Source organism: Ranitomeya imitator, chromosome 3 (assembly GCF_032444005.1).
Source record: "Ranitomeya imitator isolate aRanImi1 chromosome 3, aRanImi1.pri, whole genome shotgun sequence".
NCBI lineage: Eukaryota > Metazoa > Chordata > Amphibia > Anura > Dendrobatidae > Ranitomeya > Ranitomeya imitator.
Genome location: NC_091284.1, coordinates 736,523,278 through 736,549,930, shown reverse-complemented (window position 1 = coordinate 736,549,930; position 26,653 = coordinate 736,523,278). Strand labels below are relative to the sequence as shown.

Genomic DNA, 26,653 nt, shown 5'->3' with positions numbered 1-26,653 from the left:
CGGCGTTAATGGACTTCCAGAACGCAATGTGAACCTAGCCTAAGATGTTGCATCGTATCACTACTTAGCCACACAATGCAAATGTAGCAGAGCTGGACAAATGGATTGTTCTCGGACAGGTCAGGAATATGGTGTTGTATTATTTTAAATGTTACAGTATTAAATGGGAAAAAGAGGGTGGGGTGTGTTTATTTCAAATAATATACCGCTTTCGTCTATACACACCGGTCTATACACGCCGGTCTCTTCTCTACACCCTGGTCTATACACCCCGGTCTCTTCTCTACACCCCGGTCTCGTCTATAAACACCGGTCTCTTCTCTACACACCAGTCAATACACGCCGGTCTCTTCTCTACACGCCGGTCTCTTCTCTACACCCTGGTCTCTTCTCTACACCCCGGTCTCGTCTATAAACACCGGTCTCTTCTCTACACACCGGTCAATACACGCCGGTCTCTTCTCTACACGCCGGTCTCTTCTCTACACCCCGGTCTATACACCCCGGTCTCTTCTCTACACCCCGGTCTTGTCTATACACGCCGGTCTATACACACCGGTCTCTTCTCTACACACCAGTCAATACACGCCGGTCTCTTCTATACACGCCGGTCTCTTCTATACACTCCGGTCTCTTCTATACACGCCGGTCTCTTCTATACACGCCGGTCTCTTCTCTACACCCCGGTCTATACACCCCGGTCTCTTCTCTACACCCCGGTCTCGTCTATACACGCCGGTCTATACACACCGGTCTCTTCTCTACACACCGGTCAATACACGCCGGTCTCTTCTATACACGCCGGTCTCTTCTATACACTCCGGTCTCTTCTATACACGCCGGTCTCTTCTATACACGCCGGTCTCTTCTATACACGCCGGTCTCTTCTATACACGCCGGTCTCTTCTATACACTCCGGTCTCTTCTATACACTCCGGTCTCTTCTATACACGCCGGTCTCTTCTATACACGCCGGTCTCTTCTATACACGCCGGTCTCTTCTATACACTCCGGTCTCTTCTATACACTCCGGTCTCTTCTATACACGCCGGTCTCTTCTATACACGCCGGTCTCTTCTATACACTCCGGTCTCTTCTATACACTCCGGTCTCTTCTATACACGCCGGTCTCTTCTATACACGCCGGTCTCTTCTATACACGCCGGTCTCTTCTATACACGCCGGTCTCTTCTATACACTCCGGTCTCTTCTATACACGCCGGTCTCTTCTATACACGCCGGTCTCTTCTATACACGCCGGTCTCTTCTATACACGCCGGTCTCTTCTATACACGCCGGTCTCTTCTATACACGCCGGTCTCTTCTATACACACCGGTCTATACACGCCGGTCTCTTCTATACACGCCGGTCTCTTCTATACACTCCGGTCTCTTCTATACACGCCGGTCTCTTCTATACACGCCGGTCTCTTCTATACACGCCGGTCTATACACGCCGGTCTCTTCTATACACGCCGGTATCTTCTATACACTCCGGTCTCTTCTATACACGCCGGTCTCTTCTATACACGCCGGTCTCTTCTATACACGCCGGTCTCTTCTATACACGCCGGTCTCTTCTATACACGCCGCTTTCTTCTATACACGCCGGTCTCTTCTATACACGCCGGTCTCTTCTATACACGCCGGTCTCTTCTATACACACCGGCCTCGTCTATACACACCGGTCTCTTCTATGCACTCCGGTCTCTTCTATGCACGCCGGTCTCTTCTATACACGCCGGTCTCTTCTATACACGCCGGTCTCTTCTATACACGCCGGTCTCTTCTATACACGCCGGTCTCTTCTATACACGCCGGTCTATACACACCGGCCTCGTCTATACACACCGGTCTCTTCTATACACGCCGGCCTCTTCTATGCACGCCGGTCTCTTCTATACACGCCGGTCTCTTCTATACACGCCGGTCTCTTCTATACACGCCAGTCTCTTCTATAGACACCGGTCTCTTCTATGCACGCCGGTCTCTACACGCCGGTCTCTTCTATACACGCCGGTCTCTTCTATACACACCGGCCTCTTCTATACACGCCGGTCTCTACACGCCGGTCTCTTCTATACACGCCGGCCTCGTCTATACACGCCGGTCTCTTCTATACACGCCGGTCTCTTCTATACACGCCGGTCTCTTCTATACACGCCGGTCTCTTCTATACACGCCGGTCTCTTCTATACACGCCGGCCTCGTCTATACACACCGGCCTCTTCTATACACGCCGGTCTCTACACGCCGGTCAATACAAGGCGCGGAGTCACTGAGGCGCTCCCTCCCTGCTCCTGAGCTGCGTTGCCCGCCGCATCCTCTACAGTCCCGCTGATCTCCTGTAGGCGGCGCTGTGTCTCTCCGGCAGTATATGAGGCGCTGGCGCCGGTGACGTCGCAGTGTAGGCGGTCGGTGCAGGTGCTGAGCTGTGCGGGGCCGGAGCAGGTGCGGGGATCTCGGTGTTAGAGCTCACAGCCTCTACGGTGACTACACATCAGCGGGGCAGAGGAAGAGTGCTGGGAGCCGGCTGTCTGAGGTGAGCGGCGGCGACATGTTGTGATTCCTCACATAGGAGCTGGTGTTAACGGCGAAAGGTGGACGGTTATTGGTGACTTTCCACCTGTTTTCCTTCCCCTTTGCTGACTGGGTGTTGTGGGACTTGTAGTCCTACCAGTGGCCACTGAGTCCTCAGTCTGTACTATTTTTATGGTTCTTGTATTTGTTACATAAGTACATGTGGAATAACTGGTGCATGTGACCTGAGCCTTATCTGTCTGGAATATTTCAGAAATATGCGCTGTCTCTCTTTCTCTAGTCCAGGTGTGTTGTATGGTGTAATGTTGTTTTTGGGTGGGAGGAACATTCTTCCCAGGCCCCCAAAGCTGATTTTCTGGGAATAGAGGGAAGCTGTACCTGCCCCCAGGTGAGCAGAGCGGGCGCTGAGGCTGTGATGGCGGCTCCTGGCACATCTGGCATCCATCGGCCTCATGTGTGCGACTTATAACCCATCCTGATGATGATGATGATGATGCATGTCATTACTGTAAATATATAAATGGCCGCCATGGTGTGCGGTTTACCCATAGACTTGTAGCTATTCACATGGACTGACGTGTGGGGAACTACTCCACCCAGCAGCCACTTTCACTTATAGATAACTGGGTGTAAATGCGCCAGGCCTGAAGATCTGCGCCATGCCCCAATGGCTTCCATTGCCTTGGACAAGAGGCCGATCAGTGCACGGTGTGACCTGCGCCGCACGGTGTAATCCTAGCAGGTGGGATGGCGGTAACCTGAGAGCCGCTGTCCTGCCGCACCTGTATCCGATCACTAGTATCTGCTGTCTCCAGGAGGCTCCCTGTAAGACAATGGAGAATATTGCTGTAATATTACACATCTCATCCAGGCAATTATTTTCTGAGCATTTCCATTGGTTACAGATTTACAATGTTTTTTTTTTTTTTTTTGTCTGTTTAGGGAATCTGCGCACAGGTTCTTCTTTTTTGTTATATTTTACGTTTTGCTGTGGATCTGTTACAAAATCTTCCTAAAAAAACGCTTCTTATTTCTATGGGTGCAGGTTCACGTGGAGATTTTTATTTTTTTAATTTTCTTGTTCCCTTTGAAGAAGTCTCGAAAAATTGCCAAGAAAAAAAAACCTCTCCAAACTAGGCAGTGTCCAATCAGAGGGCTGCAGAAAACGCTTCTGGAAAGAGACTCATCAAAACCACTTTGGGGGGGGAAAAGAAGCTACAGTACTTTAAAAAAAAAAAAAAAATAAAAAAAAAAAAATCCCGGAGTGGTTACTTCTTGACAGAAAAAAAGCAAAAAGTTTTTTTTTTTCAACGCTAACCTCCGTGTGCATGTGCCCTTAGCTTTTTTTTTTTTGACTGACCCTACACTTGTGTGATTATAACTGTACAAACATTTCTTTGGCCTGTTCTAAACATATGCGTGAGAATCCTAAATGCTCATTCCCACCTGAGATTTTTGGGTTGCATTAACCCCTGGACAGCGTTATTCCGCTTTTGGCCAGGAACCTCTCAGATGGGAATAACCCAATAACCGGTTTCACTCCTCCTCATGCAGACGTCCTCAGATCTCGGTCCGATCTTGGCCAGCAATGCACTGACTGACCGCTTCTTATATTTCTGTTTTGCTGTCACGCTCGGATCGGGACTCCCTCTGCCAGTCCATACATTGTGGTCCGTGATTGGGCTGAGGTCCATGGATGTGTCCATGAGAGCCTATATTGGGTACTGTAGTAACCCCTATAAAGTGGGGCTGTATAACCTTTTATGGGCCAGGTCAGATTGGTTCAATCTTATGGGCCACAATGAAACCCCACAACATGGATATCTAATAGGTGTTGATTAGTTTTAGGAATCTCACCGATCAGGAGGATGGAACTCCTCTTCTATCGCATCTAAAAAAGGAAGTGTCCACAGATTCATCTTCCGCCTTTGTAGTTTTTGAGACCCTAGATCAGTCGAGTACTTCCCTTCTCCCTTGATCTACAATGATTGTGGTCACACTCTTGCACGGCTACTTCTTTGCTTCCTCTGCTCCTTACCTATGATGATGGCATGGCCACATAGTGCTCCATTAATGCTATCCAGTGCTAACTGACCATCCTCAACAGGTAAAATGCATATGAGCGGCCACCAGACACTGTCTGGCATGTCTGTGACCAGCTTGTTGAGGGCTGCACAGAAAGGCATTGATGGCCATGTGGCCCATGGGGTACAGGTCGTGCACCCCTAATCTAGAAACTGATACCACTGACTCACAACAACTCCACTTTTGGTGGTATCCTTGGCTCCGGACAGTTTATCCTGTGCAGACATGACCAGATTCATGAGTAGAGGGGGCTTCTTCCATAGCTAAGCCAACCCTCTTCTTTGTCCATCCATCAGCTGTGACAGAGAAAGGTGTTGAGCAATCCGATGATGAAATGTGGCAGTCAGCCGGCCCTCCGCACACATAGCCCTGATGTGCCCGCACAGGAAATGCCGCCCTATGTCAGCACGGGACTGGATTGGAGGTGGATACCCACCACCTCCGTAATGCTATAACACATCATGGCTTGGGATTTTGTTGTTTTTTTTTTTTTTTTTCCCCTCACAAATTTCAAACATACCTCATTATGAAATTATAGCTATACATTGGTAGTGGTATGGTCCTATAGGCCTCAGTGGTCACCATATTACAACGGATTGAAGCTTGTACAGATATGTACACTGCCACGCCTATCAGGCTTTATACTGTGTCTCGGAATAAAAGTTGGGGTGCTTTCACATTGCGCTTATCTTCACGTTTGGCGGGGGGGTCCTGTCGGGGCTTGCGTCTGAACCTCCCCCGCAAAATGGGATTTGGATGCATGCACTGACGGGGCCATAGACTGTAATGGTGCCATCGGGCATACATCCGAACCCTCCCCCCTGCAGAACGGTTTTCAGACGTGTATGCCGACAGGGCCATAGACTGTAATGGTGCAGACAGAACAAATGGCCTCATTGATATTTTGGATCAGACTTTCATTAGTGATTTTTCTTGCATGAAAAAACCGTACAAATAAACGTCAAAGCTGTTCCTATACATTAGTGTTAATTACGGACTGTACACTGATGCTCTGTGACTTGCACTCACCATTTACTTGTGTGGGTGATTTTGATTTGTGACTTGTCGTAAAAGCACAATGGCCATTAAAGTGACTGGGACATGTGAATAGCCTCATAGACCATAAAGGGAGCATGTCAAATCTGGGGGAAAGTCTGAATGAGGCATAAGGCTGCTCTTGGCAACTATCACGTCAGCTTTGCCCACAGCATCACTTACGGCTTATCACTCAAAATAATGACTAATTTGTGATAAGTTGGAAATTTCCCAGTCCTTTTATGAACTGTCCTTTTTGTTTGTTGCTTTTTTTTTTTTTAATTAGGAACTCATGCAGGCTGAGAAGGATGTAATATGGTGACATCCTATATACCTGTTCACATTTTCAGTTCCTTTTTAATTTTGTGTAGAAAGAAGCACCTTTTCTAATTGCCGAGTTCCTCTTTGTGTCCTCCCCCCCCCCCCCCCTCCCTTACAGGATACTGTGTCTTCCCAGGATCTCTAACATGGAAAATGTTAATATATTCAAATTGGTTTCTTGAAAGGTTGAGGACCTGTATCTGATTTTATTTCTCGTAGCTTTTCCTTTGCTTGTATAGGAGGAAACCTTCTTAAGATGTGCAGTGCTCCATCATGGAGTTAACAGCAGGCTAGTACGCTGATGACAAATCGTGCAGGAATGAGGGCAGCGATCCTACATAATGCTTATTGTGGTCACCGGGCGGTGACAAGTTTGTCTGGTTTTTAACACTGCAGGTAATATTTCACCCGTATGTATATTTAGTTACTCGGTATTTCGCCTGCTCCGGTGATGGCTTCTTCATGTATTCGGGTCATTTGTACTTGTGACCGAGGCATCTGTCTCTTGTCCCGACGTCTGCTGCGGAAAGTGATACTTGTATTACTCATGGCTTCTCATAAGTTTTCTAGAGCAAGTTTGTTTTATGGGAGTTCATGGGTGTGTCTGAGGTTTGGTATTGATTAGAGGAAGAATAAGGTCTTATTATGAGTGATATCTGGAGTCTGTGTGATGGGGATTTTGAAATTCAACATTTCAGTCTTTTAGTTCCCAACATCTTTGTGGAAAAATCTGGCGTCCCCCCTCCAGTACGCATAGGATCGCAGGCTGATCCTTCAGGTCAGTTGTGATTTCTGTAAAGTTAGGCTAGTGTATACAAGCATAATCTGTCCGTATGTACCATGGTGGCATTGGCACATGGCCAATTCTTCCTCATGGACTGATGGTTTGCGTGGAAAAAAAACGGACTATTTGGGAGTGTGCACATGTTTCAGATTTGTCATTATTATTTTTAAATTTTTTTTTTCTTTACTCCTTTTTTCTAACCAGAATATTGCATGCAATGTAAAGACACGTCCTGCACACAGAGCCAGACATATCCGCATTATTCAGAGACAACTGACCCGTTTTCCAGTCTCCGAACACTGCCAAAGTGCTGCTTCGTGTAAATTTTAATGTTCCCTTTTGCAAATCTCTGCGAGTGGTTCTATGATACTTTCATCATGAGTGTCTTTACCTGTTCCATGGTGACTTCAGAAATTCATTATTAAGATTTTGTAACAGTCAAGGGCATCAGACCGACCATTGCTGGTAACTTACACATAAGGCCGGGTGCACACGATCCGGAAGAGGCAGCACTTTGGACGCAGCACATGTTCGTTGTGTCCGAAGCGCTGCGGGCTAATAAATGCAGGTAAATCAACAAGTGATCACTGAACCGTGCGGATTCACAGTGTTCAAAACATTCTGTTCTTGAAATTTCTCTTGCGGAGACTCTAGAAACTGACATGCTGCATTCTTGATAGGTGAGCTGCATGTCCGTCTCCACAAGTAATCTGCAGTTGTCTGTGGACACATAATGGACATGGCATTTTTTTAGCAGTCCCATCTACTATGTTGTAACAACATCTGGACGCTGCGGGTTTGACCAAGCATAAGTACGCAGTGTTCAACCTGCAGCAATTGCTGATCATGGGCACATACCCTCACACCAGTGGTAACCGTCAAGTGGCATATGAAAATGGTGCGTATTCTTAATGAATGCTGCCCCCCCATTTTGAAAGCTATTTGTGAGGTTTCTGATGTCACACAGTGTGGTGCCCTAGCCATAATATTTATAGTGGCCTGTATCACAAGAAGAACAACAAATTATGTATGTTTGTTTTTGTTTTTTATTAATATATTATACTAACTTTTTTTATTTATTTTATTAGTGGCTTCTCCAAATTAAACACACAAAATGTCACTTTCACTCTGCAATCTCAGGATCATTCATCCATAACTGGAATCTCCTATAAGGGCAAACATTTACAAACTGGGTTTTCTCATGCTAGCCTGATACAAGTAATCACGAGGGGTGCTTGAGCTATTACATCACTTTCTGGGCCGCTTCGGGTTTTGTGCATGTAAGATATGGATAGGTTTGGAAGAGGTCACTGCCTTGCACAAAAGGGAAAAGCATACAGAAACTGTGTAGATACGTTGATGACCTAAAGTCATCAAGGCTGATGATTTTTCTCACTGGTGTTGAGGGTGTGTAGGAGACAAATGCTCCTGATTCATTAAGAGCTGCTTCATGAATCGGGAGCGTTTGAGGAGTGTTGTGTGTCTCCCTGCGCCATGCCAGAAATTTTAATCCAGATGGAGGAAGATTTCTGGCATAATTGATGACACAACCAGTCATGATTTACACAAGCTGCGGTGTTATACCGATTTTTGACAGGAGAATTTAGTGTGAAAAAAGCCAAAGTTGCATTTCCAAATTGCGCAAAATTTTTTTTGACTTTTCTAAGAAACTTACACCAGACCTCTGGTGAAACTTCTCTTATGCATTGGGGCCATTGAGTGTCACTAGAGATGGAGGTAATGGCATTGTTAGAAATCTTAGTTAAGGAACATTGGCTGCACTTTCTGGACATGGCAGACAGAAGGAGCGGTCACCGGCTGGCAGCAGGTCAGCACCCCTCAAATGACTGCAAAAGACCTGCAATGTGATTTTTGGTGGCTCTAGGTGCGGAGGTCTTGCTGTGCAAACTGAAGCCTCAGTCAGATGTCCGTGAATCGCGTACTTGTCCTATCCATCGCTCTCACTGAAAACATACCCATTAAAGTCTATGGAGCTGTTCATGTGTCTGCTTTTGATCAAAGTCGTGTATCTAATTCTGTGTTCATGATTAACCTTCTAATGGATGGGAGAAGTTTCTGCCTGGTTTTTGTCTTGGGAAGGAATGGGGGATGGGGTACTGTTGTGACCTAAAGTGGTTTACAGATCCAGTTGGAAGTGGAGTTTCTCTTGGGGTATGTGTCCACGTTCAGGCATCAGGAATTGGTCAGGATTTTATGCAGGTAAAATCCTGACCAAATCTGCACCTGAGGTCACTGGCAGGTCACCAGCGCTGTCCTTGTGGTGTTTCTGCAATGTAAGGACATGCTGCGTTCTTAAGACGCGCCGCATGTGCGTTTTCGCGGGTATACCGCATGCGTCTCTTAATGCATAGTGGAGACGGGATTTCATGAAATCCCCTCCACCATGCTGTAACATCTGGACGCTGCGGCTCAACGCAGCGTCTAAAACGCAGCGTTTTCTGAACGTGGAAACATAACCTAATGGTTTAAACCATGACCTTGTAAAGGCTGTGCCTATAGGCTTTTGATATGTAATCCTGGTATCTGTTAATTTTCTGCTGGAAATGAGTTTGCAAGTGTCTGGCCTCACCCACCAGGGCTGCCAGTCCATTGTGCAAGACTGTTCCAGGCGCCTCGCGTCATCTATAAATAAATAACTTGCAGAAATCGCAGTCAGCACAAATTTCTGCTGTGTTACTTTGACTCGTTCTGCAAGATTAATAATAATCTTTATTTGACCCTAGGTTTCTTAACATGGACACTTCTGGGTTTAAAAGGGGTCAGTGGGCCTCCCAGTCCCTCCGAGTAACAGCGAGAGAGCTGTCTCTTGTCAAGCCGAAGAATGCTGCTATAATGGAGCGGTTCTCAAAGTAAGTTTTACTACTTTATACACTGTAGAATTTTATATGTACAGCAGAGTGAATTGCCGCAAACTCTTGATTAGATGTGCAAGTTTTCCAGCTATTGTGCTGCACATAGCTACAGAGGGGAGCTTTCTGTGGGTTCGCCAATGTTCCCTTTATTTGATTTATTGTGAACCACTGACCTTTCTGAATCGTCAAACACTTTCTGCTGGTTCACATTGAATAGAAGGGCTGAATCCTCATGAATAATAATAAAGTTCATTAAATGGCTGCTTCCGTTACATACAGTCTACAGTAATCTATAGGATTTGCCATTCTTTCTCTACCTTGGTCTTGAGTTGGAGCACCATTCCTCTTCCCTCGTACAGCTTTTATTTTTAAAATCTGAATGTCGCATTATCCTAACTAGATATGATTGCTTCTTATGTATTAGTAGCATTCAATGCAGTTAAAACCCATGCTGGCTGACACACTTCACCTTTGTAGCGGTGGGGAGCAGTCACCGAGCTTCCTAATTTGTCTAGCAATATTTTCTTTTTGTGAGCAGCCCCGTGTGAACAAAAGATGTGCACCCGTTGGTACATTTTGTTCTGAGCCCAGAAAATTGTATTGATTGATCTGTGCACATTTATTATAAAAAATTGATACTATAAGAAATAAACACTTTAAACAAGTGCAGATCTACTTACAAGTAGCTGTTTGTCCTTGTTTAATGGCCTGGATCTAAAGGGACTAATAATATTGAGCTCATACACCGTTCATTCAGAAGCTGTCAGCTTCAGTGGTATTTAGGGCAATGGGTGGGTTTTGACTTATCCGCACCCCAATCGGCAGCATTTTGTAGACTATAACATGCATTACTGTGCAAAAGTTTAAAGCAGGTGTGGAAAGAATGCTTTTAAAACAAAAGTGTATAGTGTTAATGGTTTGTATTTCATTAATTACTAAGAATAAAGTGAACTACAGAGAAATCTGAATCAAATCAATATTGGGTGTGACCACCATTTGCCTTCAAAATGGCATCATTTTTTCTAGATACACTTGCTCACAGTTTTTGAAGGAATTCTGCAAATAGGTTGTTCCAAACATTTTGGAGAGTTAACAGATCTTCTACACTGCTCCAAAAATAAAGGTAACACTAAAATCCCACATCCTAGATATCACTGAATGAAATATTCCAGTTGTAAATCTTTATTCATTACATATTGGATTGTGTTAAGCACAATAAAACAAAAAAATGATCAACTTAAATCACAACTAATATCTCACGGAGGTTTGGAGTTGGAATGATGCTCAAAATCAAAGTGGAAAATGAAGTTAGAGGCTGATCCAACTTCAGTGGAAATACCTCAAGACATGGAGATGATGCTCAGTAGTGTGTGTGGCCTCCACATGCCTGTATGACCTGCCTACAGGGAGCATGCTCCTGATGAGGCGGCGGATGGTCTCCTGAGGGATCTCCTCCCAGTCCTGGACTAAAGCATACGACAACTCTTGGACAGTCTGGTGTTACGTTGGTGGATGGTGCGAGACATGATGTCCCAGATGTGTTCAATCGGATTCAGATCTGAGGAATGGGTGGGCCAGTCCATAGCTTCAATGCCTTCACCTTGCAGGAACTGTTGACACTCCAGCCACATGAGGTCTGGCATTGTCCTGCGTTAAGAGGAACCCAGAACCAACAGCACCAGCACAGGCTACCTTTGGCAAGCACATGGAGGGCTGTGCAGCCCTCCACACCATTACTGACCCACTGCCAAACCAGTCATGCTGAAGGATGTTGCAGGCAGCAGATCGCTCTCCACGGCGTCTCCAGACTCTGTCAAGTCTGTCACACGTGCTCAGTGTGAACCTGCTTTCAACTGTGAAGAGCACAGGGCACCAATGGCAAATTTGCCAATCCTGGTGTTCTGTGGCAAATGCCAGGCATCCTGCATGGTGTTGGGCTGTGAGCACAACCCCATCTGTGGACGTCGGGCACTCAGACCATCCTCATGGAGTCGGTTTCTAACGATTTGTGCAGACACATGCACATTTGTGGCCTGCTGGAGGTCATTTTGCAGGGCTCTGGAAGTGTTCCTCCTTGCACAAAGGCTGAGGCAGCTGTCCTGCTGCTGGGTTGTTGCCCCTGTTATGATCAGGTGACCTTGGAGCAGCATAAACTTTCACTGGAGTAGGTGGTAACTATACTGACAGCAAACCCTGATCTTAACACCGCAACTAGAAGTAGCCGTGGGGTGTACCTAACAAATCCTAGACACCTCGACACAGCTGGAGGACTAAATACTCCTATAGATGGAAATAGGAATTCTACCTTGCCTCAGAGCAGAACCCCAAAGGATAGGCAGCCCCCCACAAATAATGACTGTGAGTAGTAGAGGAAAAGACACACGCAGGCAGGAAACAGGATTTAGCAAAAGAGGCCACACTAGCTAAAATAGGAAAGGAGAGGACAGGATACTAAGCGGTCAGTATTAAAATCCTTCCAAAAATATCCACAGCAGAAAATATAAAAACTCCACCATATAACTAAAGATGTGGAGCGTAAATCTGCAACTCCAGAGAATCCAACAAGACTGAGAAAACACTGACACAGTCTAAGCTGGACAAGAGAAAACAAATAAATAGCACAGAATGTAAGCACACAGCTTGTGTGTCACAGAAAAAGAAACAGACACTTATCTTTGCTGAATTGGCAGCTAAGCAGGAGAAGCCTGACAAAGATCCAACACTTCCCAAGAAACATTGACAACTGGCAAGGACTAATGAGTCCTGCAAACCTAAATACCCCAGTCAGAATTGCAATCAACAGATACACCTGTCCAAGACTGCAGCCAAGGGACAACTGCATTACCACCTACAACCACCGGAGGGAGCCCAAAAGCAGAATTCACAACATGCCCCCCCTCCACGTCTCCTGGTGTACTGGCCTGTCTCCTGGTAGCGCCTATGGATGCTACGCTGACAGACACGGCGATGAAAACTAAATTTCCGAGAACTAAAAAATACTCTGAGGACATCTTAGCGTGCTCGAGAAATCTCGAGTAACGAGTATATTCGCTCAACACTACTTATCACCTATAAAGTAAAGGTATGGCCATAATGGCGCCATTACACTGATTTTAAATTGATACCATTTGAAGGAATGCGATCAGTGGTTCATGTTTTAATAATGGTTTTAAGTTTTCTGCTGATGACATAATCTGTGCATCGGGGAGGGTTGGGTCTTCTGCTCCGGCCCCTCCACCTGCCTCCTGTGTTTCTACAAGTCACTAATTATTCAGTGACCTGCCTCAGTTTTGACATTTTTCGCCACTGCCATAATTGGGTTGGTGGTGCGTACGCAGTGTGAGATTCCACGTCTGGTCTTTGGGTTTTCAATAAAATGTAACCGGAGTCTGCGCATGCGCCAATATCAATCTCTCTCCTCCGACTTCTATCTGCACATGTGCTGACTGTGTACCATTTTATTGAAAACTTGAAGACAAGACGTGGAATCTCACACCGTGCACACGCTGCCCACCCAATGATGGCTGCGGAGGGAGGAGACACTCATTATTGTACCGCTCTCCATCTTTGTTGACAAATTGTTACAGGCAAACATTTCACATTTTGACTCCAGTCCAGGGCTACTGCTGCCATCTTCCTTCACCCCAGTTCCTATGTTTTCGTGTATAGTTGAATCTCCTGTATGGTTTTTGGCTGCAATTTTTAATGAAGACCACATCTGGCAGATGGTGTGCCTGAGTCTGAATGATATCTTCCTGTGCAGAAGATGTCTACAAGTGCAATCACCTCACACTTTTGAGAGGATGTAGGCTTGATGGTTTTTCATCTTCTGCACTAAGCTTTCTTGACTGACAGTCCTCAACATTGTCCATTTCTTGGTATCTCCAGTGCTGGAAAATAGAGGCAGGTACTGGTTCATTATTATCCAATACCTTCAGGAAGAAGTCTTATTGGCTCCAGATGTGTTCTGCAACAGGGCAACAACCCCAAACATACAGCCAATGTCATTAAGAACCATCTTCAGTGTAAAGAAGAACTAGGTGTTCAGGGTGTTATGATATGCCCACTACAGAGTCCTGATCTCTAAACTATCTTGGATTTCATTAAGTTACAGCATATCTGTGCTTATTTCTCTAAGATGTCTGGAATGACCTACCAGCCAGTTCCTTTAACCCCTCTGTGACCTTAGACGTACTATCCCGTCGAGGTGCCCTGGGCTTATCTGACCCTGGACGGGATAGTACGTCATAGCCGATCGGCCGCGCTCACGGGGGGAGCGCGGCCGATCGCGGCCGGGTGTCAGCTGCTTATCGCAGCTGACATCCGGCACTATGTGCCAGGAGCGGTCACGGACCGCCCCCGGCACATTAACCCCTGGCACACCGCGATCAAAGATGATCGCGATGTGCCGGCGGTGCAGGGAAGCACCGCGCAGGGAGGGGGCTCCCTGCGGGCTTCCCTGAGCCCCCCGCAGCAACGCGATGTGATCGCGTTGCTGCGAGGGTCTCCTCACCTCCCTCCCTGCTCGAGCCCCGGATCCAAGATGGCCGCGGATCCGGGTCCTGCAGGGAGGGAGGTGGCTTCACAGAGCCTGCTCAGAGCAGGCACTGTGAAGCCTGCAGCGCTGCAAGTCAGATCAGTGATCTGACAGAGTGCTGTGCAAACTGTCAGATCACTGATCTGTGATGTCCCCCCCTGGGACAAAGTAAAAAAATAAAAAAAAATATTCCAAAATAATGAAAAAAAAAAAAAAATATTATTCCCATAAATACATTTCTTCATCTAAATAAAAAAAAAAACCAATAAAAGTACACATATTTAGTATCGCCGCGTCCATAACGACCCGACCTATAAAACTGTCCCACTAGTTAACCCCTTCAGTAAACACCGTAAGAAAAAAAAAAAGAGGCAAAAAACAACGCTTTATTATCATACCGCCGAACAAAAAGTGGAATAACACGCGATCAAAAGGACAGATATAAATAACCATGGTACCGCTGAAAGCGTCATATTGTCCCGCAAAAAAAGAGCCGCCATACAGCATCATCAGCAAAAAAATAAAAAAGTTATAGTCCTGAGAATAAAGCGATGCAAAAATAATTATTTTTTCTGTAAAATAGTTTTTATCGTATAAAAGCACCAAACCATAAAAAAATGATATAAATGAGGTATCGCTGTAATCGTACTGACCCGAAGAATAAAACTGCTTTATCAATTTTACCAAACGCGGAACGGTATAAACGCCTCCCCCAATAGAAATTCATGAATAGCTGGCTTTTGGTCATTCTTCCTCACAAAAATCGGAATAAAAAGCGATAAAAAAATGTCACGTGCCCAAAAATGTTTTCAATAAAAACGTCAACTCGTCCCGCAAAAAACAAGACCTCACATGACTCTGTGGACCAAAATATGGAAAAATTATAGCTCTCAAAATGTGGTATTGCAAAAAATATTTTTTGCAATAAAAAGGGTCTTTCAGTGTGTGACGGCTGCCAATCATAAAAATCCGCTAAAAAACTCGCTATAAAAGTAAATCAAACCCCCCTTCATCACCCCCTTAGTTAGGGAAAAATAAAAAAAAATGTATTTATTTCCATTTTCCCATTAGGGCTAGGGCTAGGGTTAGGGTTAGGGCTAGGGTTAGGGCTAGGGTTAGGGCTAGGGTTAGGGTTAGGGCTAGGGTTAGGGCTAGGGTTAGGGCTAGGGTTAGGGCTAGGGTTGGGGCTACAGTTAGGGTTGGGGCTAAAGTTAGGGTTAGGGTTTAGATTACATTTACAGTTGGGAATAGGGTTGGGATTAGGGTTAGGGGTGTGTCAGGGTTAGAGGTGTGGTTAGGGTTACCGTTGGAATTAGGGTTAGGGGTGTGTTTAGATTAGGGTTTCAGTTATAATTGGGGGGTTTCCACTGTTTCGGCACATCAGGGGCTCTCCAAACACGACATGGCGTCCGATCTCAATTCCAGCCAATTCTGCGTTGAAAAAGTAAAACAGTGCTCCTTCCCTTCCGAGCTCTCCTGTGTGCCCAAACAGGGGTTTACCCCAACATATGGGGTATCAGCGTACTCAGGACAAATTGGACAACAACTTTTGTGGACCAATTTCTCCTGTTACCCTTGGGAAAATACAAAACTGGGGGCTAAAAAATAATTTTTGTGGGAAAACAAAAAGATTTTTTTATTTTCACGGCTCTGCGTTATAAACTGTAGTGAAACACTTGGGGGTTCAAAGTTCTCACAACACATCTAGATAAGTTCATTGAGGGGTCTAGTTTCCAATATGGGGTCACTTGTGGGGGGTTTCTACTGTTTAGGTACATTAGGGGCTCTGCAAACGCAATGTGACGCCTGCAGACCAATCCATCTAAGTCTGCATTCCAAATGGTGCTCCTTCCCTTCCGAGCCCTCCCTTGCGCCCAAACGGTGGTTCCCCCCCACATATCGGGTATCAGCGTACTCAGGACAAATTGGACAACAACATTTAGGGTCCAATTTCTCCTGCTAACCTTGGAAAAATACAAAACTGGGGGCTAAAATATAATTTTTGTGGAAAAAAAATATTTTTTATTTGCATGGCTCTGCGTTATAAACTGTAGTGAAATACTTGGGGGTTCAAAGCTCTCACAACACATCAAGATGAGTTCCTTAGGGGGTCTACTTTCCAAAATGGTGTCACTTGTGGGGGGTTTCTACTGTTTAGGTACATTAGGGGCTCTGCAAACGCAATGTGACGCCTGCAGACCATTCCATCTAAGTCTGCATTCCAAATGGCGCTCCTTCCCTTCCGAACCCTCCCATGCGCCCAAACGGTGGTTCCCCCCCACATATGGGGTATCAGCGTACTCAGGACAAATTGGACAACAACTTTTTGGGTCCAATTTCTCCTGTTACCCTTGGTAAAATAAAACAAATTGGAGCTGAAGTAAATTTTTTGTGTAAAAAAGTTAAATGTTCATTTTTATTTAAACATTCCAAAAATTCCTATTAAACACCTGAAGGGTTAATAAACTTCTTGAATGTGGTTTTGAGCACCTTGAGGGGTGCAGTTTTTAGAATGGTGTCACACTTGGGCATTTTCTATCATATAGACCCCTCAAAATGACTTCAAATGAGACGTGGTCGCTAAAAAAAAATGGTGTTGTAAAAATGAGAAATTGCTGGTCAACTTTTAACCCTTATAACTCCCTAACAACAAAAAAAATTGGTTCCAAAATTATGCTGATGTAAAGGAGACATGTGGGAAATGTTACTTATTAAGTATTTTGTGTGACATATCTCTGTGATTTAATTGCATAAAAATTCAAAGTTTGAAAATTGCGAAATTTTCAAAATTTTCGTCAAATTTCCGTTTTTTTCACAAATAAACGCAGGTACTATCAAAGAAATTTTACCACTATCATGAAGTACAATATGTCACGAGAAAACAATGTCAGAATCACCAGGATCCGTTGAAGCGTTTCGGAGTTATAACCTCATAAAGGGACAGTGGTCAGAATTGTAAAAATTGGCCTGGTCATTAACGTGCAAACCACCCTTGGGGGTAAAGGGGTTAAAAACTGTTTGCAAGTGTACTTGGAAGACTTGATGCTGTTTTTATGAATGTAAAAGGCGGTCACACCAAATGTTAATTTGATACATGGAGTTCTCTTGTTCATTCACTTTGTGTTTATTTTTATCAATTAACAATCACTTCTATTTTTCTAAACATTCTTACTTTGCAGTATTTTGTTTCCACACACATTCCTTAGGATATGTGCACCCGATAAGTAAACGCTCTGGGTTGGACGCTGCATACTTTCAGAGTCCAGATGTTACAGCATAGTGGATGGATTTCTTGAAATCCCATCATCTCTATTATGGATGCACAGACGCCCGCAGCTCAACTACAGAGACTGACATGCGGCATGTCTTTCCAGACCGCAGCATGTCAATTTCTCCTTCGGAGACATGGTTCAATGAACACATGCGGATTCACCTGCGTTTAATTGCCGGCAGCGCTTTGGACGCAGCAGATGTGTTGGGTCAAAAGCGCTGCCAATTCTTGAACATGTGCACCTACCCTAAAAATTTCTGCCCAGTACAGCACAACAAATCTTTAGAAATGCTAGTTGCCCATTCATCAGCATTTGACCCCAGCATCTGAATACATTTGTCCCATTGCTCCATGATTTATAATTTGCATGTGAGGATGTGGGTTACCTACTCGGCTCTAATGTTGGCATTTGAGCTGTGTAATTATTGAGATCAGAAGGCCACTGTAGTGGAAGCTGTATATTTAGTGCCGAGAAAGGTGTTGGCTCCAGTCATATGTAATCAGAAAATCTTTACCCCTTTAGTAAGGGGAGGCTTTCTTGGCAGTGACGAGATCCATTGCTTGGCCTGTGACTTGTGATGCTACAAATCTGCGCACAGGAGAATATTCACTATATGTCAGCACCATGAAGTACATCTGCTTATAGCATGTGTGATTCTGTTACCGATAAGGAAAGTTTGTCCTCCTGTTCTAGTACGTAGAGGCAGGTAGTATCTTGCCTTAAACACCCTTGGGAAAATTAGTCAGGTTCCTCTTGAGAAATCAACGATTCTTTCCCGGTATGTAAGAAGCTGCACCTATTTCTATTGTCAGATACTTATGTTACCGGTGGGTAAAGGAATTGGTTTAGGAACCAGAAAATCTAAAGCTTTAGTGAGACTTGTCAGCCATTCTGTGGTAGCCATCTAGGGTAACATATTGGCACGTCTAAAATCCCCCGCACCCACTTGGTTATTCTGACCTCGTATGTGGTACTGTTTCCGAGTACACCAGGAGATTCCATATTGACCCTTACCAAGTGTTTAACATTCACTGTAAAATGATCACCTATGACATTCCTGTGTTGGCCACACATAATTTATGTGGCCGCTTACCTACTGCATATTTATTCTACCCCTATTACTGTTTTACTTGTCTAGCTAATACTGGTTATAAGCTAACATTACAGAAGTTAATTATTCTCTGACTTTCTCGCTATGGTTGCCTATTGCAAACTTTATAATGTGCAAAATATCTTAAGGGAGGTAAAGACAGATTTTCGTAGAGAATTGTGATAGGACATTACTGAAACTTAATGTCCCGTTTAGACTAGCCAGTAATCTGTGGACACTAAAGGTACCGTCACATTTAGCGACGCTGCAGCGATCTAGACAACGATCCCGATCGCTGCAGCGTCGCTGGAGAGCTGTCACACAGACAGCTCTCCAGCGACCAACTATGCGAAGTCCCCTGGTAACCAGGGTAAACATCGGGTTAATAAGCGCAGGGCCGCGCTTAGTAACCCGATGTTTTCCCTGGTTACCAGCGTAAACGTAAAAAAAAAAAACACTACTTGCTTACATTCCGGTGTCTGTCCCCCGGTGCTGTGCTTCTCTGACCTGACTGTGAGCGCCAGCCGGAAAGCACAGCGGTGACGTCACCGCTGTGCTCTGCTTTCCGGCCGGCGCTTACAGTGCAGAGAAGCACAGCGCCGGAGGACAGACAGCGGAAGGTAAGTATGTAGTGTGTTTTTTTTTTTTTTTTTTTTTTTTTACATTTATGCTGGTAACCAGGGTAAACATCGGGTTATCAAGCACGGCCCTGCGCTTAGTAACCCCATGTTTACCCTGGTTACCAGTGAAGACATCGCTGAATCGGTGTCACACATGCCGATTCAGCTATGTCAGCGGGAGATCCAGCGACGAAATAAAGTTCTGGACTTTCTGCTCCGACCAACGATGGCACAGCAGGATCCTGATCGCTGCTGCCTGTCAAACACAATGATATCGCTAGCCAGGACGCTGCAACGTCATGGATCGCTAGCGATATCGTTCATTGTGACGGTACCTTTAGCCGTCAGTCCATCTAAATAGGCCGTTTACCTAAAATGTTCATTCTTTGGGTGTAATTATTAGGGTGACACAAACCATTAGCAGAACGTTGGCCTGTGTTTTTTTTTTTTTTTAATCAGATGTGCTGCCAATAATGACACTGAGCCGATTTTACAGTACATGGTCAGGGTCACACTTGCGAGTGTTACGAGAAACTCTCTTCAATATCCGGCTCTGCCGCTGGCACTCGGGACCGGAGCGTGCGGCTGTTTGTATTTCTGTGCAGCTGGACACTCCGGTCTCGGGTGCCGGTGGCAGTGCCGGGACATGATGTGAGACTCGTGCGAGTTTCTCGCATTGAACTCACAAGTGTGAACCCCGGCCTATCATTTGCACTCACACTTGGTTTCCTAATTTATAGGGTACATTGCCACAACTATACTACACGGTGCTGCTGACAGGCAAAAAGACACAATTGAGGCCTTAGTCTGGAGATTGAGGGTCTATGAGGAAGTTTAACACCTGGAGCACTTTCTTGAAGACCATACTTCAAATGCCGACTCTAGAAAAAAAAAATTGTACCTGTGTAATTTTTTCCAGTTTGGCAAAAGAGGAAAATTAAAAGCTTCCCCTAAACTTTGTAATGTTAGACACATACAGCACACTAACGTAGGTGTGCTGAACATGTTATACACTCCCCTATAGACTTGTATTGGCCCTTGTCATCCGTACTGCCGGTACAAATTTGACATTTCTCCGTATGGTGTGCACAGTAGCATAGGTTATAATGGGTGTGTTTAAAAAAAAAAAAAAAAAAAAAAAAAAAAACTTTGCTGTGGAGGAATCCTTTAAGGGCAGTCTCACACATCCAGATAATTCCGGTACCGGAATTATCCGTGTCCCCCTACGTTTCTGTGGCACATCAGTGTGACACACGTGCGGCACATGTGTGCCCACTGGGTGCCACTTGCACCGTGCTGGGTACCACACGTACCAGCATCTGGTGCTGAAGCCCCAGTCATATCTTCCCTGCAGCAGCGTTTGCTGTAGAGAAGATATGAATAATTGTGTATAAAATAAAGATCTATGTGCCCCCCCCCCCCCCCCCCCCCCCGCTGGCCGCTCATTTACAGTAATTAATATGCGGCTCCACCCTTATGGGAGGTAGAGCCGCATATTCATGACTGTAATCGGCGGCCCCACGTTACCGCTGATAGAGTAGAAGATGCGGCCAGAACAGGAAGCAGCGCCGGCGAGGGAGCCGGGTGAGTATTTTCAGAACAGCAGGGGGGGGGGGGCGCACAGGGGGTGGGAGGCACATAGATCTTTATTTTAAACACAATTATTCATATTTTCTCTACAGCAAACGCTGCTGCAGGGACGATATGAATCGCGGCTTCAGCACCAGTGGGGGGGACAGCGCTTAATGTAGCGCTGTCTCCTGCACTGCACACGGACAACGCCATTGACTTTAATGGGTCCGTGTAATACGTGCGCTCCCACGAACACTGACATGTCTGTGTTTGGCACACGGAGATACGGTCCGCAAAAAATCAATGACCTCTGCACAGATGCATTGATTTTAATGCGTCTACGTGTGTCAGTGGCTCCGGTACGTGAGGAAACTGTCACCTCACGTGCCGGAGCCACTGACGTGTGAAACCGGCCTAAAGAGGAGTGACAGAAGCTTGGTTATGGTCTTCCAGAAACTGTCCATGGAAACCTTACCCCTTAGACCTCATTCAAGAGCCTCTCACCTAGCCAAATTGGTTCTCATGCTTTGTAGTGGCAAGGGCCAACAGCCCGAAACACCGTGTCTGCGAATTGAGATGCTGATTTGGCTTTTATCCCAAGTCGTATTACAAGACTTGTTAGGGTATGTGCACACAATGCGGATTTTGCTGCGGATCTGCAGCGTTTCCGCAGCAGTTTCCCATGAGTTTACAGTTCCATGTAAACCTGTGGGAAACCAAAAACGCTGTGCACATGCTGCAGAAAAACGTGTGGAAACGCAGCAGTTTACATTCCGCAGCATGTCACTTTCTGCAGATTCCACAGCGGGGTTACAGCTGCCCCTATGGAAAACCGCAGTTGTAAAACTGCAATAAATCTGCAGCAAAAACAGTGTTTTTGCTCTGCAGATTTATCAAATCTGCTGCAGAAAAATCCGCAGTGGCCAAGAATATGTGTGCACATACCCTAAAAGGGTTGATTGTGACTTGTAGGATCACTACTTCCAACAGGTGGCGCTATAGAGTAGAAGTCCTCTTTTTCTCTGTAGAGGCAATTCGCATATGGAATGTGTGGAATTACTACTTTGCTCCTTTTTGCAATACAATGTCTTATTCCAGGAAAAAGGTCATTTGCGCACAAAATAAAACATAGGGGTTGTCAACAACACAGACAACCCTTCTCAATCACTAGATTCTTCACATATAAAATAAGTATACTGTTGCGTTTTGCCAGCTTTTTTTTTTTTTTTTTATTAACCCCTTAATCCCATATGACGTACTATCCCGTCGAGGTGGGGTGGGCCTTAATTCCCACCGACGGGATAGTACATCCTAACGATCGGCCGCGCTCACGGAGGGGATCGCGGCCGGGTGTCAGCTGCCTATCGCAGCTGACATCCGGCACTATGTGCCAGGAGCGGTCACGGACCTCTCCTGGCACATTAACCCCCGGCACACCGCGATCAAACATGATCGCGATGTGCCGGCGGTACAGGGAAGCATCGTGCAGGGAGGGGGCTCCCTGCGTGCTTCCCTGAGACTATCGGTACAAGACAATGTGCTCACCTTGTACCGAGCGTCTTCTCCCTGCAGTCCCCGGATCCAAAATGGCCACGGGGCTGCATCTGGGTCCTGCAGGGAGTACTTCCAGGTCAGGAGCAGGCTGCAGCTCTAATCCTGCACGGCTGTTTGTCAGATCACCAATCTGACAGAGTGATGTGCACACTGTCAGATCAGTGATCTGTGATGTCCCCCCCCCCTCCCCCCCCCCCCCCCCCCCCCCCCCCCGCCGGGACAAAGTGTAAGAATAAAAATAAAAAAATCCTAAATAAAGAAAAAAAAATAAAAAATTATTCCCATAAATACATTTCTTTATAAAAAAAAGAAACAATAAAAGTACACATTTAGTATCGCCGTGTCCGTAACGACCCAACCTATAAAACTGTCCCACTAGTTAACCCCTTAAGTGCACCGTAAGAAAAAAAAACCCGAACAAAAAGTGGAATAACACGCGATCAAAAAGACGGATATAAATAACCATGGTCCCGCAAAAAACGAGCCACCATATAGCATCATAACCAAAAAAATAAGTTCTAGTCCTCAGAATAAAGCAATGCCAAAATAATTATTTTTTCTATAAAAGAGCTTTTAACGTATAAAAGCGCCAAAACATAAAAAAAAATGATATTGCTGTAATCGTACTGACCCGAAGAATAAAACTGCTTTATCAATTTTACCAAACGCGGAACGGTATAAACGCCTCCCCCAAAAGAAATTCATGAATAGCTGGTCTTTGGTCATTCTGCCTCACAATAATCGGAATAAAAAGCGATCAAAAACTGTCACGTGTCCGAAAATGTTACCAATAAAAACGTCAACTCGTCCTGTAAAAAACAAGACCTCACATGACTCTGTGGACCAAAATATGGAAAAATTATAGGTCTCAAAATGTGGAGACGCAAAAACTTTTTTGCTATAAAAAGCGTCTTTTAGTGTGTGACGGCTGCCAATCATAAAAATCCGATATAAAAAACGCTATAAAAGTAAATCCAACCCCCCCTTCATCACCCCCTTAGTTAGGCTAGGTTCACATTGCGTTAATGGGTTAACGCTAATGGACAGCGTTGCACAGCAAAAATGTCGCAATTAACGCCGTGCAACGGGTCCGTTAGCGCACTCATTGACAGCAATGTGATTTTCGGGTGTAGCGCATCGCTAGTGCGTGCCATTTTCGTCTCGCGCTAGCAAGATGCCTTTCTTTTGTGGCGCACCTCCGACGCTGCTTGCAGCGTCCGCGGCGCGCCCGAGGTCCGATCCCCGATCTGCCAGAGCGGGCACGTTAACGCGACCACTAAACGCGACACCTAAAAAGACATTGCGTTAGGGCAATCCGTTTAGCGCTCCTTTCCTTCCGAGCTCTGCCATGCGCCCAAACAGTGGTTTACCCCCACATATGGGGCATCAGCATACTCAGGACAGATTGTACAACAACTTTTGGCGTCCATTTTATCCTGTTACCCTTGGTAAAATAAAACAAATTGGTGCTGAAATTTTGTGTCAAAAAAAGTTAAATATTCATTTTTACTTAAACATTCCAAAAATTCCTGTGCAACACCTGAAGGGTTAATAAACTTCTTGAATGTGGTTTTGAGCACCTTGAGGGGTGCAGTTTTTAGAAAATACCCAAGTGTGACACCATTCTGACACCATTTTATCATATAGACCCCTCAAAATGACAATGAGATGTGGTCCCTAAAAAAAAAAAAAAAAAAAAATGGTGTTGTAAAAATGAGAAATTGCTGGTCAACTTTTAACCCTTATAACTCCCTAACAAAAAAAAATTTGGTTCCAAAATTGTGCTGATGTAAAGTAAGACATGTGGGAAATGTTACTTAAGTATTTTGCGTGACATATCTGATTTAAGGGCATAAAAATTCAAAGTTGGAAAATTGCGAAATTTTCGCCAAATTTCTGTTTTTTCACAAACTCCAGTTATATCGAATAAATTTTACCACTAACATGAAGTACAATATGTCACGAGAAAACAATGTCAGAATCACTGGGATCTGTTGAAGCGTTCGAGTTAGAACCTCATAAAGGGACAGTGGTCAGAACTGTAAAAATTGGCCCAGTCATTAACGTGCAAACCACCCTCGGGGCTTAAGGGGTTAAACTATTGATGCTGCCTATGCAGCATCAATTAGTAAAAAGATATAATGTTAAAAATAAAATATAAACCCTTGATATGCTCACCTTCTGGCGTCCCTCACAGCCTTCCCGATGCTCCTGTTCCCAGTAATGCATTGCGAGAATGACCTGTGACGTAGCTGCCTCGCGAGACTGCTACGTCGTATGGTCATTTCGCAAGGCATTACTGGGAACAGGAGCATCGGGAAGGGACGCCAGAAGGTGAGAATATCAAGGTTTTATATTTTATTTTTAACATATCTTTTTACTATTGCACAGACGAGGTTGTGTGTGTCAAAAGTTTGGACACACCTCATTTAAAGATTATTCTGTATTTTCATGACTATGAAAATTGTACATTCACACTGAAGGCATCAAGACTATGAATTAACACATGTGGAGTTATATACGGTACTTAAATTCAGTAGTTTCACACTTTTTTTGTTATGTCTTTTATTCTAGGTTCTTCAAAGTAGCCACCTTTTGCTTTGACTGCTTGATACTCTTGGCATTCTCTTGATGAGCTTCAAGAGGTAGTCACCGGGAATGGTTTTCACTTCACAGGTGTGCCCTGTCAGGTTTAATAAGTGGAATTTCGTGCCTTATAAATGGTGTTGGGACCATCAGTTGTGTTGTGCAGAAGTCTGGTGGATACACAGCTGATGGTCCTACTGAATAGACTGTTAGCTGCTTTTTTTCTAGCCATAATACAAATTTTAAGTAAAGAAAAACGAGTGGCCACCATTACTTTAAGAAATGAGGGTCTGTCAGTCCGAAAAATTGGGCAAACTTTGAAAGTGTCCCCAAGTGCAGTGGCAAAAACCATCAAGCGCTACAAAGAAACCGGCTCGCATGAGGACCGCCCCAGGAAAGGAAGACCAAGAGTCACCTCTGCTTCTGAGGATAAGTTTATCCGAGTCACCAGCCTCAGAAATCGCAGGTTAACAGCAGCTCAGATTAGAGACCAGGTCAATGGCGCACAGAGTTCTAGCAGCAGGCCTTCATGGTAAAATAGCTGTAAGGAAACCACCAGGACAGGCAATAAGCAGAAGAGACTTGTTTGGGCTAAAGAACACATGGATTGGACATTAGAGCAGTGGAAATCTGTGCTTTGGTCTGATGAGTCCAAATTTGAGATCTTTGGTCCCATGCACCATGTTTTTGTGTGACGCAGAAAAGGTGAATGGATGGACTTTACATGCCTGGTTCCCACCGTGAAGCATGGAGGAGGTGTGATGGTGCTTTGCTGGTGACACTGTTGGGGATTTATTCAAAACTGAAGGTATACTGAACCAGCATGGCTACCACAGCATCTTGCAGCAGCATGCTATTCCATCCGGTTTGCGTTTAGTTGGACCATTTATTTTTCAACAGGACAATGACCCCAAACACACCACCAGGCTGTGTAAGGGCTATTTGAACAAGGAGAGCGATGGGGTGCTATGCCAGATGACCTGGCCTCTACAGTCACCAGACCTGAACCCAATCGAGATGGTTTGGGGTGAACTGGACCGCAGAGTGAAGGCAAAAGGGCCAACAAGTGCTAAGCATCTCTGGGAACTCCTTCAAGATTGTTGGAAGACCATTCCCTGTGATAACCTGTTGAAGCTCATCAAGAGAATGCCAAGAGAGTGCAAAGCAGTCATCAAAGCAAAAGGTCGCTACTTTGAAGAACCTAGAATATGACATAATAAAGTGTAAAACAACTGAAGTTAAGTATATACTCGAGTATAAGCCGACCCCCTTAATTTTGCCACAAAAAACTGGGAAAACTTATTGACTCGAGTATAAGCCTAGGGTAGGAAATGCAGCAGCTACCAGTGAATTTCAAAAATAGATGCTCTGCACCGTTCATTATGGCCCCATAGATGCTTCACATAAAGCTGTGCCATATGGAATACTCTGCACCGTTCATTATGGCCCCATAGAAAGCTGTGCCCCATATATAATGCTCTGCACTGTTCATTATTGCCCCATATAAAGCTGTCCAATATATAATGCTGCTGCTGCAATAAAAAAAAAAAAACACTCACTCACTCACCCTCACCTCTCTTGCTCAGGACGCCAGCGCTTTCAATATTTGCTTGCTCCTTGTGCGGCTCCGTCTCCAGCACTGACTCTCAGCAGAGGGCGCGCACTGACCGCGTCACCGCGCCCTCTAAGCTGAGCGTCACTGCCAGAGGACGCTGGAGACTGAGCTGCACCGGAGCGAGGAGCAGGTAAATATCGCGCAGCGCTCGCCTCCCCGTATACTTGC

General features: G+C 45.1%; 1 protein-coding gene across 2 annotated transcripts in view; it reads left to right on the top strand.

Annotated features, from left to right (window-relative positions):
- The first annotated feature begins 2,402 nt into the window (after positions 1 to 2,402).
- The window catches only part of LIMA1 (LIM domain and actin binding 1), a 74,585-nt gene continuing 50,334 nt past the window's right edge, over positions 2,403 to 26,653 (top strand). The window contains exons 1-2 of one of the 2 annotated variants that reach the window (XM_069758837.1): positions 2,403 to 2,542; positions 9,511 to 9,636. In XM_069758837.1, coding sequence (XP_069614938.1) covers positions 9,521 to 9,636 — 116 coding nt within the window. In that variant the 5' untranslated portion in view covers positions 2,403 to 2,542; positions 9,511 to 9,520. The remainder of the gene's footprint in view (positions 2,543 to 9,510; positions 9,637 to 26,653) is intronic. The other variant, XM_069758836.1, reaches the window with a different exon arrangement.